Genomic DNA, 15,994 nt, shown 5'->3' on the forward strand with positions numbered 1-15,994 from the left:
AAAAAGAAGAGAAACTTTGTACGTTAAACTTATTAGAACATGTTCAAAGGTAAAGCAAGATGTGGTTTCTCTGCTGGAACACATGTGTGAACTTACACCTGCAGCTTCCTTCATGTTCTGAAATGACATTCTGAGAAATTCTGAGAAAAGGTCTACCGTCATTTCTTTGCTGTCGTTTGGTTTACTTTGAAATTTAATGCAATGAAACTCAAACTAACTTGTATCTTGCATTCAGAGCCCAACATGTCATGATGATATTTCTCTTTCATGTTGGGTTGTCTCATGTGACTTCACTTTCTACATGACATCTCTCTTATAGTGCACCCATTTCAAAAATTTATTTTTTGCTTTAAGCCTGACTGAAATCACAACAAAATAATTATGGCTTTATGATCAAGGGCAAGAACACTCAACAGGTGACCTCAAGATGACACAATGTAACACATTTTTTTAGAGTTTCTTAATGAAAATCACATCGATTTTATTACCATCAAAGGTACTCACAAAAAAAAATACTTTCATACAGTTTGAGTCATAATACTCGTACACAGAAATGACAAGGCAGTGGCATAACGCCGAGCTCAAAACAACAGTTTAACAAAACTAAGTTTCTAAAAATGAATCTTTTATGACTAAAACGTTTTTGTCTTTATGACTAATACTGTCCCCACGAACCAAGCTCTAGACGTGTTCACCCATCACCGTTCATCCCACTTCCCTGTGCTACAGACATTTCTAGAATTTCTGACAGTGACAATTGGAAAATAGTTGTTCAAATATGTGAATATTTTTACAGTTTTGTTTATTTGCAATATACCAATATAACGCAATTAATGATATAAGCTTAAATTGTAACTTTTGTCCATTCTGAAGTCCGAAAACCTATTGAGATGTTTATAAAAACATGGCATAATGAATCATTTATTCCATTCCATTCCATTTTCTACCGCTTATCCGAACTACCTCGGGTCACGGGGGAGCCTGTGCCCATCTCAGGAGTCATCGGGCATCAAGGCAGGATACACCCTGGATGGAGTGCCAACCCATCGCAGGGCACACACACACTCACTCATTCATTTGAATCATTTATGTAAATGTAATTTAAATCACATATTGCACTGATTTCAATGAAAATATACTTTTAAACATTTACATTTAAAACTAATGGAGCACAATATATGTCAGCTGTATATTGTATGAGCATACTGTGAAAACTCTTCCAGTACTGATATTTCCTTCAGTTTTTTTGCGTTAATTCTAGTGTTACGTATTTCGGTCTGTGAATAGTCAGTTCATTACAAAATGAAGAAAGAATGAATATTCCCTGCTTTGTGCTCATATTGAAGCGCCATTATTCCGCAATCATTTTAATTTCGTCAGGAAGTCGTCATTTAAAAGTTTGAACTTATTTAACTTGCACAGAAATGCTTTGCTTAGCAATATTGTCGTCGAAATCCAAAATCGTAAAACTTTCAGCATCCCAGCGTTTCATTCTTTTGTGACTATAGTTCATTGGCTGCATGTGCTTTAGACAGCTCAATGGCCACGCCCCTTCGACTCCCCGAACCTGCCCCCTGTCCAAATACAGTAAATGGAAATGATTGGATATTATTACATCTATTAAGATTTTAAACATTGTAGTGTTTTAATGAAAGGCTTTGCTCAGATATCTGTGCCTATGAAAAAAGAAATGCCATTAGGTTAACATTGGTACATTGTGACATAATGGGGTACTTTTGGAGGCCACTGCTGACTCACCGTCTGGCCACATTTTTGCACTCAATTAACGTATCTAAAAATATTGAAAGCGGATGCTTTGAAAAAAAGTGCCATTACATTTTTTTCAAATAGACTGTTCTGGGGACATGTCGTGGCAATGATAGTATATGTGGATAGGTGTAAATATTTGTAAGCACTTATGCACAAAATCAAACCATCTGTGCCGCCTTCTGTTCTGTGCCAAAGAGTTAATCAGTATGTTTATCTTTAATTCCGTGTATTAAATATTATTTGATATGCTGTATTAACCAAAGTTGTGTTCTACGCATATTAAAGTTGTTTATACGTTCTTTCTTTTAAACTTCCATTAAGTCGCAGATAATCAGTTAAAGTCAGAGCACATAAACATGCGAGCCCGCAACCAGAACCCCAACACAATCTATCATCTCAGTCTGCTTGACAGACTGATGCATTCGTATCATAACTTTGCGCAACTCTGGTTTCCAAACAGCTTCCTGTCTCTCTTCTCATTTGGGGGATGTAAACAGATTAACACAAAATCTTTCGAGAGCCCCCTCCCCTTTCCCGACACAAACCAGTGCACCCAGAAGGAATTAATTGGTTTCAGCAGTCATCCCTGCTGAACAATCCACTTGAGCGCCCCCAGTGCAGCCTCTCGGCAGAGACATCTCATCTGTCTCGCACTCCTCCCCCACAGAGCCCATGTCTAGACCCTCTTGCTGCGGCGTGCATTCAACCTCACCCTGCGCTATCAGTCGGGATCATGGTACATAATCATTTAAACTGAACTGCTTCAGTTTGAACACTCAGCTCTAGGACACGTCGCCAAGCCATATGATCTATTTTTATTCTTGTTGAGTAAACATGAATCTTTATTGCAGGCATGTAATGTGATTATTGCATGTTAATAATGGGGGAGTTTGTAATATCTCGATAGCCTCCGGTAACCCCATACCCACCCGCCTGTGTCTCATTGTAGATGAGAACAGTGAAAAATGTTCACCACAGACTGCAGAACTGAACCAATGTCTCAATGTAATTACTCTGCCGGTCGGCCTCCACCCACAGCGTGACATCTCCTGCACCTATAGGATGCCATAGGCTTACCTGTCAATCTTTAAGTCATGCACCACTCCGTATGTCTGGGATAGAGACAATTTAAACACAGTATTGATGTATTCAGCTAAAGACGAATGCTTATATTGTTCTGTAAAGTCAATATTATCGAGTAGTATATTAATGAATTCTTAGCTCCAGAACTTCCCATTTTAGTTCTGATCTTGTCAACATACTGACAATATACTGTGTAGTTTGACCAGGGTTCCATTTTGTAGAAAAATTAAAATAAACATTAAGATAATATGTAATGAAAACAATACAATACACAGAAAGGGTCGTACAAGTGACTTTCAGTTCCAGCTGATTTTATTTCCTTCTTGGAAAAAAGACAAAGTTCTGTACAGAGGTCTGACAGGCAGTGACTTGACACAATTGGCTGGCTTTTGAGTTCACTACTCAAATGGTGAGATATGGTATGGTAAGACAAAACAATATTGTACACAGCATATTGCACGAAATGAAACAATAAAACATATCTATATATAGTCCAAAACTCATGAACAACACTCTTAAACATAGGGATGTATAAAGATATATGTTCTCGCTCCTGTCATGATATAACATTGTCCGACATAAACACGCACTCTTTTACTTATTTTACAGTCAATGTACATAGAAATCTTCATGTCGACCCTCTGCCTTAAACACGACTGCTCTACATAAACCTGAATTCAGAAATACAAAATGCTATTTGCCATGCCGTAATATACTAAAACGATTAGCTACATTTAGCCAACATGTAGAAAAAGATTAAATATCCTTGTACAATTATGGAGCGAAGACGTACTTCATTGTTCATGAATTTAAGAGGCATTTCGACGTATCTGTATAATTCCATCCAGTGGTTAAAACCAAAACGTGTCACTATAAAAGCACGAAGAAATCGGTATTCAAAAGGTACAGTATCCAATAAGGACGTAATAAATTGCAGACGTCGCTGCAGCTACATACAACCTCATTCAGCGCTCATCGTAGGCTAATGATGATTGGTCGTTGAAATTCAGACACTGTCTCTTTAAGAAGCCTGTGGATTGACACTGTAAACATGGTTAGGGGGGCAGATTTTTGAGACAACCCGACCCCCTGGTTTTAAAAATCGGAAATCCAAACAGCGATATTCACCGATTGACACCCCCCCCAGCGGGCGCCTCGATGTCAATTTGACGTCAAATTTCAGACAAGATTTGATCAAGATGGTGCACCACATCATTTCAAATTCAAATCATACATTAAATTCTTCAAGGTTTTTAATGAGGTGAAAATATGAGGTTTATCCCATACTGAAATTGGTTAATGTAAGTATAGCCCAATATGTTTGACATTGAAATGACGTCAAATCAACGTTGCATTATAGGCATTCATTTGATGTTGTATTGACATCATATTGACATCAATGTAAATCCAGTTGAAATAGCATTTTTCTTCTAACTGGCCCCTCAAAATGCATCTATTTGTCACATCTTTTGAAGCAGTTGTTGGATTTGTACATGAAAGTGGACTGCTGTAACTTCTGTGGTAAAAAACACTTTTTTTAAAAGTATGTAAATACTCATGCTGAAATAAAAGGAAACAGTGATTGTTAAATTTTACAAGAAAATATACTGATTTGCCAATAATACATTCAGATGTAATTACAATTTAAAATATTAAAAACAAAAGCAGCATTTTTGCTGTAACCCCACATAAAGTATTATGTATCCTTATTTTTGTTATTTATAGTGATATTATATTACTGTAAAATTAGAAAAACATTGCTGTAATTGAAAATACTCATAAAATTGTAATACCTTATAATGTATGTACCATTTTTACAGTATTACAACTTCATGTTCATTTTAGTCAAAAAACTCTTATAAATATTTTATAAATTTTTATTTTTCCTTAATTTTTATTAATAATCATTAATTAATCATTAATTTTATTATGAAAAATGTTGGGCCTACAATGCCCATTCATTCTCTGTAGTTTTAATGCCCATTTATTATCTGTCTTATGTATTTCTTAATACCACCTGTAGACGGCGCCATGGCCTATTTCACATTTCCGGGTTTCTCAGCAGCTGAAGTTAGTGAATGGACTACAACAATTAATTTATTTTTTGTGTGAAATTTGATGCAAATGTAGTATAACATATTATTTTATACATACACGTAAAAATATAAAATTTATAAAAATATTTGGAGGATTTACTACGTTGACCGTTGAAACGTACGTCATCACGTCTTGCGTAGAGGCCAGTGTTTGCTATGCGGTCGAAGCATTGGACAAGGTTGTCGCTTTTTATCAGGTGAGTAATAAACATCTCATGAAATAAAAAATACGTTATATTGGGTAACTTTGAAAACCTAGAAGATTGTGTTTTGATGAAATATATGACTTGGCGATATATTAGAATCTGGTGAGTTGAAATATCCCGCCAGAAGTACCGTGAAGATTTCTGAGGTAATGTTAATGTGCGATCCATTAAGCGTGTAACGTTGAGTTAACGATTTAGAAATGTCAGTGAGTAATGTTAGTTTTGCAATTAATATTCGGATAAAATAAAAATGCCCTCATTTGAATCTCTTTACCGATGCTATGCGACAAAGCGAAACATACCCATAATTATAATTCATAATTTGATACACACTGATGAAGTGTTCTAAAATGTCCTGGTAGAAGGTCCACTGTGTCAAGCAGGACCAGCCCACACTACTAAAGGTACCAAAAGCTGGTTCAATGACCATTTGTGTTACTGTGCTCAAAGGAAAACTTCTCAGCTGTTCTGGTCACTTAGTTGTATTGTTCAACAATCTTAACAATCATTGAATACTGATATGGTTGTCTTTTTTTTCAGAATTCTTACAAACAAATTGATGTCAACAATGAATATGGATGGCTCAGGGCTGAAGAAGGCCTTTGGAAAACACGGCTATGTCGTGTTATAATAGGTACTACATTACTTTTCTTGTATGATTAGAGGATGTAGTGTCTATCAACATATGCTACATTTTAAGTAAATTAAACATGTAATGCTTAAATTACAATCTTATCTTAGTAAACTGACACATTTAAAACATTTAACAACTCTTAAATATTTGCAAGTAGTGCACATTTCTAAATGTAACAGATACTTATTTAAACCTGGGAACATCTTAGTGTTAATAAACATTTAAGAGCAGCAACTTGCATTAACTTCTATGTACAAGTGATGGTTGCTGAAAAATGTTAGGTATATTTTAATGTCTTAAAAGGTGTGCTAATTGTGGTTTCATCTTCATTTAGGTGCACTACAGCAGTCCAAACCTTCATTATCAGAGGCTGAAATAAAAAAATACAGCTAAAAAATCTCCGGTCTGCTCCCGATAGATGTGGGGGTATGGGACGACAAAAGGGGAAATCGGCGATTGATGTGTGTTCAGATTCTGAATAAGTAGGCCTTAAGCCAATTGTTTATCAAAATTATTTTTGTTCATTTGGGATATGATCTGGGAAAACCCATCACATGGTGAAATAAAAAATACTGGTTTTAGTATCATATGAAAGCTATTAAGCCCTTTCCAAAACTGTTTTTATTTAATTTACAAATTGTTTTTATGGAGTGGGTGGTCTAGTGGGTTAAACCACTGAACTGGTAAATCAAAAGGTTGCTAGTTCTATCCTAGTAGCCACCACCAGTGTGTCCTTGAGCAAGACACTTTACTCCCCGTTGCTCCAGGGGGATTGTCCCTGTAATAAGTGCACTGTAAGTCGCTTTGGATAAAAGCGTCTGCTAAATAACTACACGTAAATGTAAATGTTTTTAACAAATGGAAAGGGCTTGAGAGCTTTCATATGATATCAAAACCTGTAATATGTACAATTTTGTCATGTGATGGCTTTTTCCAGATCACTTAATATTTATATATCAATTTAAATGTTAATATTTAATTAAAAAGTAATTCAAGGAGGATTTTATATTTATTAGTGGTTTAAGAACATTTTAAATTTCTGGAATTGTAGCTGATTGTATTTAATAAAACATGTCTTACATTAAGTACTGTTCTTTCATTATTTATTGGTCTAGAATAGGACATCAATTTGTTAAAAAATGTAAAAGAAATTGCTAATCAAATTAACGTCAAAACTTGATGTCAATTTGATGTCAAATTTTGACATCGATTTGATTTGCATTTTTGACCAATTCTTTGATGCCGATGTTTGACGTCAATTTGATGTCTATTTAACATCAATTGCCCACTGGGCCTCGATAGATTTTGTACAAAAATACACTCAGAAAATAATGAAACATTTAATCTCCTTTCCGCATGAGAGGTCAATTAAATAATACGAAACGAGTCTAGCCCTTCCGCGACAAAGACGGACATGTGCATGTGCAGACTATACACACAACAGACAGACTAGAACACAATTGAAGAGGGGGGAGAGGGGAAAGGAGGAGCACTGTTGGGCCATTATAAATACATCGATATAAAAATGCCAGCACGGAAAAGTTAGTCGGGAGATGATGGAAAAGTGAAAAGTAGAGAGAGAGAGAGAGAGAGAGAGACAGAACGCTCCTCGGATGAATTTTGGTCCTGATTTGTAGTGTAAAGAGTTGAATCATCTGAGTTGCGTTTGAATCCTGATGTCATGTCGACAGAAAAGCTGGTGATTGTGTGTCTTTTTGCGTCTGATGAAGCGCTGCCGTTCCGTTTCAATGAATCAACACCAGTTACGCTTTCGCGGTTACATCGTAATGAAAGCATGCGATTCTGGTCACAAAACGCCTTTCTCCGTTCAGTACCTCCACCAAAACAAGCATTTGACCAGACTGTTTTTAAACGTCCCTTTTTTACGTTAAAGCGGGTGGATAAGTTGAACTTCACCACCGCGCAATGCCGTCCTCTTCTTCCAAAGCGCGCGCGTCAAGTCACTCCTTCCAGCACCAAACGAGCAAGCTAAGCACTTTCATCTGCACTTTTGTCAGTGGATAATGAAAACCCACAGTCTCTGATGCATGATAAACAGGAGGAATCGTGTCGTTGACTCGTTGTCTGACTCGTCTCGGAGGACTTTTCAGCCCTCCGTCTTTACGACAGTCATAAAGATATATTTTTCTCAATCTGTCTTTTAAATCAGATTCGTTACTATAGTTCAATAAGTGAATACCAAGTTGGATATTGTCGATTCGAGCCAGTCCCCTGATATCATTTCGCTCACCTCTGGTGTGCAGTAATCGGGGAACTCAAAGTGCGAGCCGGAGCCAGACTCAAAATTGAACTCCAAGTCTCTGTCCAGGGGCGCAGTGCCAAAGGTGCTGAAGCTGTCAAAGCCGGGACTAAGGTCCGCAAGCTCGTCCTCGAACTCCTCGTCTGACGAAGATGAATGTGAGGAGGATGAGTGCGACGCGGAGGGCGTTGGAGACGGTGCGCGTGTGTATTTGTAGCGCGCCGCGGACTCGGTGTCTTCTTTTCCGCTGGCGAGTCCGTCGTCGTACAGGCTCAGCGGGTCACTGGATTCCGCCGAGCTGCTCAGAGTGGGACTGGCGGGCACAGCGACGGAGGGCGGGCTGCTGTCAGTGCTGCATCCTCCGAACACATGCGCGCGTTTTGCTGGTTTGTCGGGTATTTGCTTTGCGGCGGACGCGGACCTGGATTTGTAGAGAGCGTGGTGGTCTGCAGGGACTGAGTGAGAAGGCAGTTCAAGCGCAGCGGACTTTCTGTGCGTCCTGCTAAGAGTTTTCGAGCTCTTTTTGGATGCAGACTTCGCGCCCGGGCTGCCGCTGACGCGCTCCCCCTTCTCTACGCTTTTGCCGCTGGATGACTTCACCTTCTTCCGAGGTCGATATTTGTAGTCAGGATAGTCTGCCATGTGCTTGAGCCGCAGTCGTTCAGCCTCGCGTATGAAGGGGATCTTATCGCTGTCTTTTAAAAGTTTCCAGCGTTTGCCAAGTCTCTTGGAGATCTCCGCGTTGTGCATGTCCGGCGACTGTTCCATGATCTTGCGCCTTTCTATCTGCGACCAAACCATGAATGCATTCATTGGCCTCTTGATATGTCCGGATGGCGTCTTGCACCACGCGATGTCCATTTTATCCCCAGTTGAGTTTGGGGAGCCGGGGGTCGGTGAGGCGTCCATGTCTAGGTCCATCTCCCCCGAATCGATGGAGTCGCCGGACGGCACGTCTGTGCTGTTCGTTTGCTCCACCATAGCCACGTACGTGTCCATGCAAAAGTCAACTTTTAATTGCTCGGGAAAATCCTACACGTGCTGCCTCTTAAAAATATTTTCAGTCTTTCACGCCTTTATTAAATAAGATGCTGGTCTGGGTACTCGCCACGCGCGTGGAAACAAAGTTGCTGGAGTCTGTCTCTGGGTTCAGCACTCAGCCAGCAGTCCGTCCACAGAGCGCATGTCTCCGGTTTGAAACTCCGTCGGGTCCCTCTAACGTCTTCAAAAGCGTAACAGTCTGCAGTTCAACTGCCGGTTCGACTGAAAACAAAGCCAGAGTGCGCTCTGGACGCAAAGTATCTAAAGCCGTTTAATGGAAACGGACAAGTGTCTTCAGCATAGTTTGTCGTACGACCATGCGGTGGGTTTAGACAACTGCGCTTTTTCATGCTCTGAGCTTCCTATCACCCTTCACAACTTTCAATACTTCTGCTACACCGCCTCACAAGGATTTATCCTTTTGCGAAGGTATAAAGGAAAGAGAATCCAGCCAATCAGCTGCTGTCACCAGCCCGTCTTCAGCCAGAGACACGCCCCGTCGCCGTTCATTGGCGGAATATAGTATCTAATAATAATCGGCGCGTGCAATGAGAAGCTTTCTGTCTGACCTCATTCCATCTACACTGCAAACTTAGTTTTAAAGGCATATTATGTCCTGCCCCTTTCCTAGATCACACACTGAATTTGGCAAGGATGGCTGAGATCGGATAAGCAATTCTGATGGAAGAATATGAACGATAACACGGAATTAAAGTCTTAAAAGCTTTTTAAAACCAGCCTTTTCCTACTGTATTGTATAAGCCAAAGACATACTGTAAATTCATTATAATCAACATTTTAATATATTTATTCTGAATAATCGTGAAATATTTTCCCCGTGCATACAAACACAGCACCTGTCGTTATGTATACACAAAGAGAGCGCGCTCCACGTGCCACGCGCTTCTCCATTCAAAGTTGCGTGTTGATGTTTATTTTGGAAACTCGCGCTCTGGTTGCCAGGCTGCAATAATGTTAAAATAATCTATCTATCTATTTATCCATTTATCTATCCATCCATCCAACTATCTATCTAATAGAGAACAACTGATTACGGAATGCAATCTAACATTCTTACAGTAAACGGTCAAATGCTCTCGTTGGGTCTCATGACTCTGTACACATTTAAGCCTCTAGATGGCGTAGTAGAGCCAACATAGGGCTGATAAAATGAGCTGCGTTCCAAACACAAAGTGACTGCTCCGAATAACTGTTTAACTACATACAATCACAGATCTGAATATGCATTACGTAATGAAGTCATGCACCACACATAGAACACAACAAAAGGCAAACATCTTGAGTCCATTCACGTGTTCTTGTGCGATGTATAGATGAAGTGATGCATCTGCCCTATCTACGCTAAGCAGACAGACCTCCTAAACCCTTGAATCAATACATCTGAAATCAATAGCTCGGTGACCTCATGGCTTAACTATTTAAACCTTAAAATAATTGTTACCCATTTACCATGCAATTAGGACGCGGCGATCGCGACGTGTTCCAGGGTAATTCTGTGGGCTTATTTCTTTGAATACCGAAATCAAACACCTTTGACTGTTTGAACAGGTGTGCTGGAAAAGAATGCACTAACTATATCATGTCTCATCACGGTGACAGGTGGCCAACCCACAACACCAACTATTCTTTACGATTTGAGCAGTTACACCTCAACAGGAACACAGCATTTAGGCTAGAACTACTCCTCTCATCGGTTAAGTCTCAGGTGAGATAGGTGCTGTTGGGACTAGCATTACATGCCAAAGTTGAAGTCTGAAATGTGAGATCTCTCTCGTCGTGTTAACATAAAACGCAGAGTTCCCATATGTTCGTAATCTGGGCAACCACAACAGGTGTTGCATATCAGGTGTGTCATTCAAGAAAACAGGAACACTCAGTGGGTCAAAACAATGCTTGAAACATGTGCCACGGAAAAATGATCTTCCAGATGGACAAATCCACTCATAATTTGACCTCACAGGCTGAAATGACAGGCTTTAGTAATGGTCCGGCAGCAAAGCGCATCGAATGCTTTATTCACCCGTTCTCGCCCCACATTCACAGTGTTCAATCCAAACCCCTCTCCTCAGGCTTGGCTTAGTGTTGCCATGGCAATCCAAAAAAAAGCTCTCAAAACTATTCTGACAAGAAAATACATGATCTTTACCCCGAACTACACTAGCACAGAAATAATCAACGCCTGGTTCCAAAAACAGTCGCAAACAAATATAAAACTATAGATTTGCATAGATGTCAATCTGAGGGCTTGGCCATTGAGGATGAACAAGCACCAACTGAATAGCTCTGGGTTTAGGAAAATGACTTCTTCATGCAGTTGTCAGGAAGATGGATTAAGGTGGGAATAGTGCAGAAAGTGTACATACTGTGGTCGGAATGATAGTTTGAGCTACTATGGCACGGCTTTTAGGAGCGTGCCTTCGAGTTATTCATCGCATTCTCTATTTACCATCACAGCTCCTCATTAACAGGCTAATTTTCCAGCCTCTCTCTACTGCCACGATCACACAATGAAGCTTTTGTGTACATTCTTGAAAAAGATGGCCAAGTTCCAGTGAAACCGTTTAACTGAAACAGGTATTCTGGTCTTTTTAAGCTGTTATATTCACATCGTTTCAAAACCTACTTTTACGAAAGGTCCGTCACTTTCATTAACAGGACAAACTCGGTAGTGGTGAGGTCAACGAGAGAGCTTGCCGTGGGGAGCCAAAACAGAGCAAATGACCCAGCTCAGCAGATTGTTTCCCTCCGAGCAGAACATTGAGGTAGGGACACGAGTTCAAGAGTTGACTTCCTCATTGCGGCAGTAAATCAGGAACGATGCCCAAACGCACGCCTTTTTCAACTGTCACTTCTATAAGAGGTCGCAAGATCGGGAGCATTCATCTTGATAGCATCACTTCATCACAACAGTTTTCAAAAGTGCTTCAGGTTAATTATGGTTCGACGTCATTGATAAGAGAGTCGCTGACAAACTGTAAAGTAGAAGTTGGGGAGATTTCTGTTGTGATAGGCTGATTTCATTTGATTAAAGTGTTATTGACTTATTTATTTAAAGAGTTCATTCGCCTGAACATACATAACTTAGAACATTTCCTTATAACGTTTTTTTTTGTGCATTCCAAGTAACATCAATCAAACTGCAGTTGAGTTGTTTTGATTAGGTAATATTAACACAATAAAACACACACAAAAAAAATACAAATTAAATGATGACATAATAATAAACTTTTTTTTAATAATTTTAATAATTTATTCTTTTCTTTTATTCTATATTTTCTTTTGTTCTATTCTTTTTTTTTATTTTGTTATTTTATCATTTTATTTTATTTTATTTATGAATTAACAGTTTTTGCAAAAGATTGATAACATCATCTGCATAACTATTGAGCACACTTATTCTTGTTATTGTATGTGAAAAACGATTTATATGTAATTGTTTATTTATACTTTATACTGCACACTGTTTAAAATTTTTATTATACTTTTAATGTTTTTTAAATAAATACAGTAGACACATTAGCAATCTCACTGCATTACAGTGCTTTTTACAGTAATAAAAATATATTCCGAATCACCATGGCTTTGTGCTTAACTGTCACTGGAGAACAAAATGGTCAAGGAATTAGTTGCTTCATTTTCTTTTAAAACATGTCTTCACATATCTTTCAAGTATTTACAAAGGCAGACATGGAATTGAATGTACAATAAAACGCACAATATTCACTGACAGCCACTAATGTAAAACCATTTTTGTACCTGTATCTGTCAGCTCAGACAAAAACCACGATCTCTTGTTTAATAAACGCTTGTGGTTTTACTCAAGGTTATGAACTGTGCTATTTTTTACAATACCTGTAGGTATTGTGTTTCATTTAATATTTAAGCACGTATGGGGGCGTAAACTTTAAACTCCACAGCATGTTCCGAGAGTGATTTTCCGAGATAAAAAGCAAAGCAAATGTTTTTGTTGTTGCTCTGGAGGCAACAAAAAGGTTTTGATGAACAGAGTGCATTCACTTAAAAGTCTTATGTTCTATAAGCAACCTTGAGCGCTAGCTTTTCCGTGTTATTGTGAACGGTCTGTGCTTTTAAGTAATAGCAGAGGGAAGTGTTCAGCAAAGCGACTGGGGACAGAATGGCTAAATTTATACAGTATTGAGAGCTGAATGGTCACTACGCATTGGAAATAACAGAATTTTGTTTCAAGGTTTGTATACACCCAAAAGAAGAATATGAGATTACTGGACCAATGTGTTTAGCCTTGTCCTTCCAGTGGTGGTTTGGTCCTTACAGACTGTTGATAAACCGACACCTGACTTGCATGTGTATGCTACTAGGATCCATTTTCTTGTCTCCTGCAGTCAGACAGAACACATCACGACTGAACAGGTGCTGTATCATACACCAGACAGCTCCTAGACCCCCCGTCACACACATGCACGTGTGTGAAACCCAGACAAGCTGACCTAAATAAACCTCTGCCAAAAAGATGCCCTGGAAATCTAATGACCTGCTGAATAAAGAAATAACAAATCGAAAATAAGCAATCAAAAAGAGGTCAGGGGACATCTGAAAGCTTTAATATGGATAATATGCAAACACATATGCTGCAGTGAGGCAGAGTGAGAGAGGAGAGAGAAAAAAGAAAATCGTTTCTCTTGGACTTGAATCAATTATTGTTTTCACAATTGCAGACAGCAGGATATCGGCAAGATGGAGAAAGCAGATCTCTCCAGCGGTCCATGTGCTCATGGCCTGCCATTTCCATTTTTCTTCCTTAACCGTCTCGACCCACGGATGTTGATTGAAATGTCTTATATTTTAAGAGAAGAAATCAACCAAAATGTATGCAATTCTGTCATCATTTTGAGTAATTGTGCTGATTCTCACTGTTTTTTTCACTTGTTGTTTGTTTGATGCTCATTAGTTACAAGATAACAGTGACCATATCTGTGGATGTGTAGTGCACAAAAATCGAAATCTTAAGATTTTATTTAAAGCTGCAATCTGTAACTTTTACCTCTTCATCGCATTTTTATGTTTAAAAAGTTTTATTTTGCTTGTTTGTTTGTTTTTAACCAAATAAAGTTACAGACTGCAGCTTTATTAAAGGAAAAATCCCTTTATTCAACAGAATATTTTGTTTATCTTATAAGAAAGTCCTGTTGGTTTGACCTGACACGAGGACACATGTTTGAGTAAACTTTCCCTATACTTTATCTTTAAGTTGCAGAAAAAGGGAAAGCAAGGACTATGATGAGATGAAAAAACCGATGCGGAAAGATGGGATCGTGAGCTTGTTTGTTTGTTCCATTAGAGAAGAATGTGAAATATGACGGATGAGAGAAACTTTTCAACCGGCATTCAACTGTAACATGAAGAGACTTACATTTACATTTATGCATTGGACAGATGCTTTTATCCAAAGATAAACACACGCACATGTCCCTGTGACAAGTACAGCAAAGTGTTCTTCGAGGAAGCGAGATGGGTTTTGGGTGCCACGCCACGCCACACCGAAACTTCCCAGCATCCTTTTCGCAGAGGAAATGATGACGCATCATTTCGCTGACAAGTCAGCTGATTGCTATGTCATAGCACTGGTTTTAGGCGAGTGCCAGCGCTCTGGCTATACACGTAGAGTCTTTTTTTTCTCCCAGACGCAGTGCGGCACAGCCAGACGACTAGAGTGGAGGCACAGGAGCTCACAGCTGCAGTCTACTGGCTTGTTTCGGGGAGTTCCTTCCTCTCGAAATGCCGCTCCACTTCTCTTCGTCGCTCAGGGATCATTTTCATCGGGTGCAGCAGCCGAAAAGAGCACAGCCAAGAACGATAAGGGGAGCAAAACAAACGCGGGGAAAACTTGGATTTGCGCTCCTTCTCAAGATGTAAACAGATCGTTTGGAGCGGCGTGCTCGGATCATACTTTCATCTTCGTCTATTGCACACGTCTACAATCAGGGTCCTGAACCAGATTCCTGGGCTGAAAAGTCGAAGAGAATGGTTTGGATTCAAGTCTGTTACCTGTCCGTCCCATCAAAAACCCGCCTCCCCCCAATGTCCGGATGGGCCCGTCTTGCTTTGACTGCATCTTTAAGTTTTGGCAAGGTGGCCACTCTGCTCCAAGGTGAAGGCAGCTTCGTAGTCCGAGTCCGTGTCCAGTGGGCAGGGCTGAGCCAAACAGAATCGGCGATGGAGCAGCCAGGCTGAGCTCAGCCAGACAGACGCGGTGACCTAAATCAGCCCCAGCCATGTCTGGACGCAGTCAGAGCGTAAAAAACAAAAAGCGAGCCAGAGCGAGAGCGCTGACGGGGAGATCGAAGCGCACGTACTCTCTCCCACATATACTCACACTACGGTAGGTTTAAACGACGACTCCTAGAATGACACGTCAGGTCGATTACCTACTCTTTCGATTTTTCTACTTCCTCTACAGTACTGACGCTGTCCTCAGCTGAGCTCTCTCAGTGGATTAGATGTTTGTGGTTGTGTTCTTATCTCTGTGCTATAGGGATGGAGAGAAGCGAGAGGGCTGAAGGGAGGGGGGAGAGTTTTCTCTCTCTCTCTTTCTCAGCACTGTTTTATTTCATTCTATTTAGCTGGTTTAACTGTGTCTGCGCTGATATCCGCCAACGCTGAACCCCCCATTCGCACTCTCGGGTCCAGGTAAGAATTTCCCTTCTTCGCCTGCGTCCGAACACACCAACACTCTCGTCTGAGCGAGCAGAGATCGGTGGTCTGTGAACATTATGCACACCACCTTTTGCAAAGTATGCCGCTAAGGTACATAAAAACATGGTGTTGATAATGTCTGGACTGTGTTGGAAGCACAACATACGTACTGAAAAACACTGTAAAGGGATAGTTCTCCCAAAAAGGAAAT

The 15,994-nt window shown here is 39.8% G+C and overlaps 1 protein-coding gene and 1 long non-coding RNA gene across 2 annotated transcripts; one reads left to right on the plus strand and one right to left on the minus strand.

Annotated features, from left to right (window-relative positions):
- Nucleotides 1-3,160: 3,160 nt before the first annotated feature.
- LOC130415769 (uncharacterized) lies at nt 3,161-6,874 on the plus strand. The gene is made up of 3 exons (XR_008905960.1): nt 3,161-5,146; nt 5,696-5,789; nt 6,124-6,874. It is a non-coding gene; the product is annotated as an uncharacterized LOC130415769 (long non-coding RNA).
- Nucleotides 6,875-7,115: 241 nt separating this feature from the next.
- sox4a (SRY-box transcription factor 4a) lies at nt 7,116-9,475 on the minus strand. The gene has a single exon (XM_056741698.1). It carries the CDS (start codon nt 9,046-9,048, stop codon nt 7,975-7,977), a length of 1,074 nt encoding a protein of 357 aa, XP_056597676.1. The 5' UTR covers nt 9,049-9,475; the 3' UTR covers nt 7,116-7,974.
- Between the last annotated feature and the right edge of the window lie 6,519 nt (nt 9,476-15,994).

This window comes from Triplophysa dalaica, chromosome 25 (genome assembly GCF_015846415.1).
Source record: "Triplophysa dalaica isolate WHDGS20190420 chromosome 25, ASM1584641v1, whole genome shotgun sequence".
Lineage (NCBI taxonomy): Eukaryota > Metazoa > Chordata > Actinopteri > Cypriniformes > Nemacheilidae > Triplophysa > Triplophysa dalaica.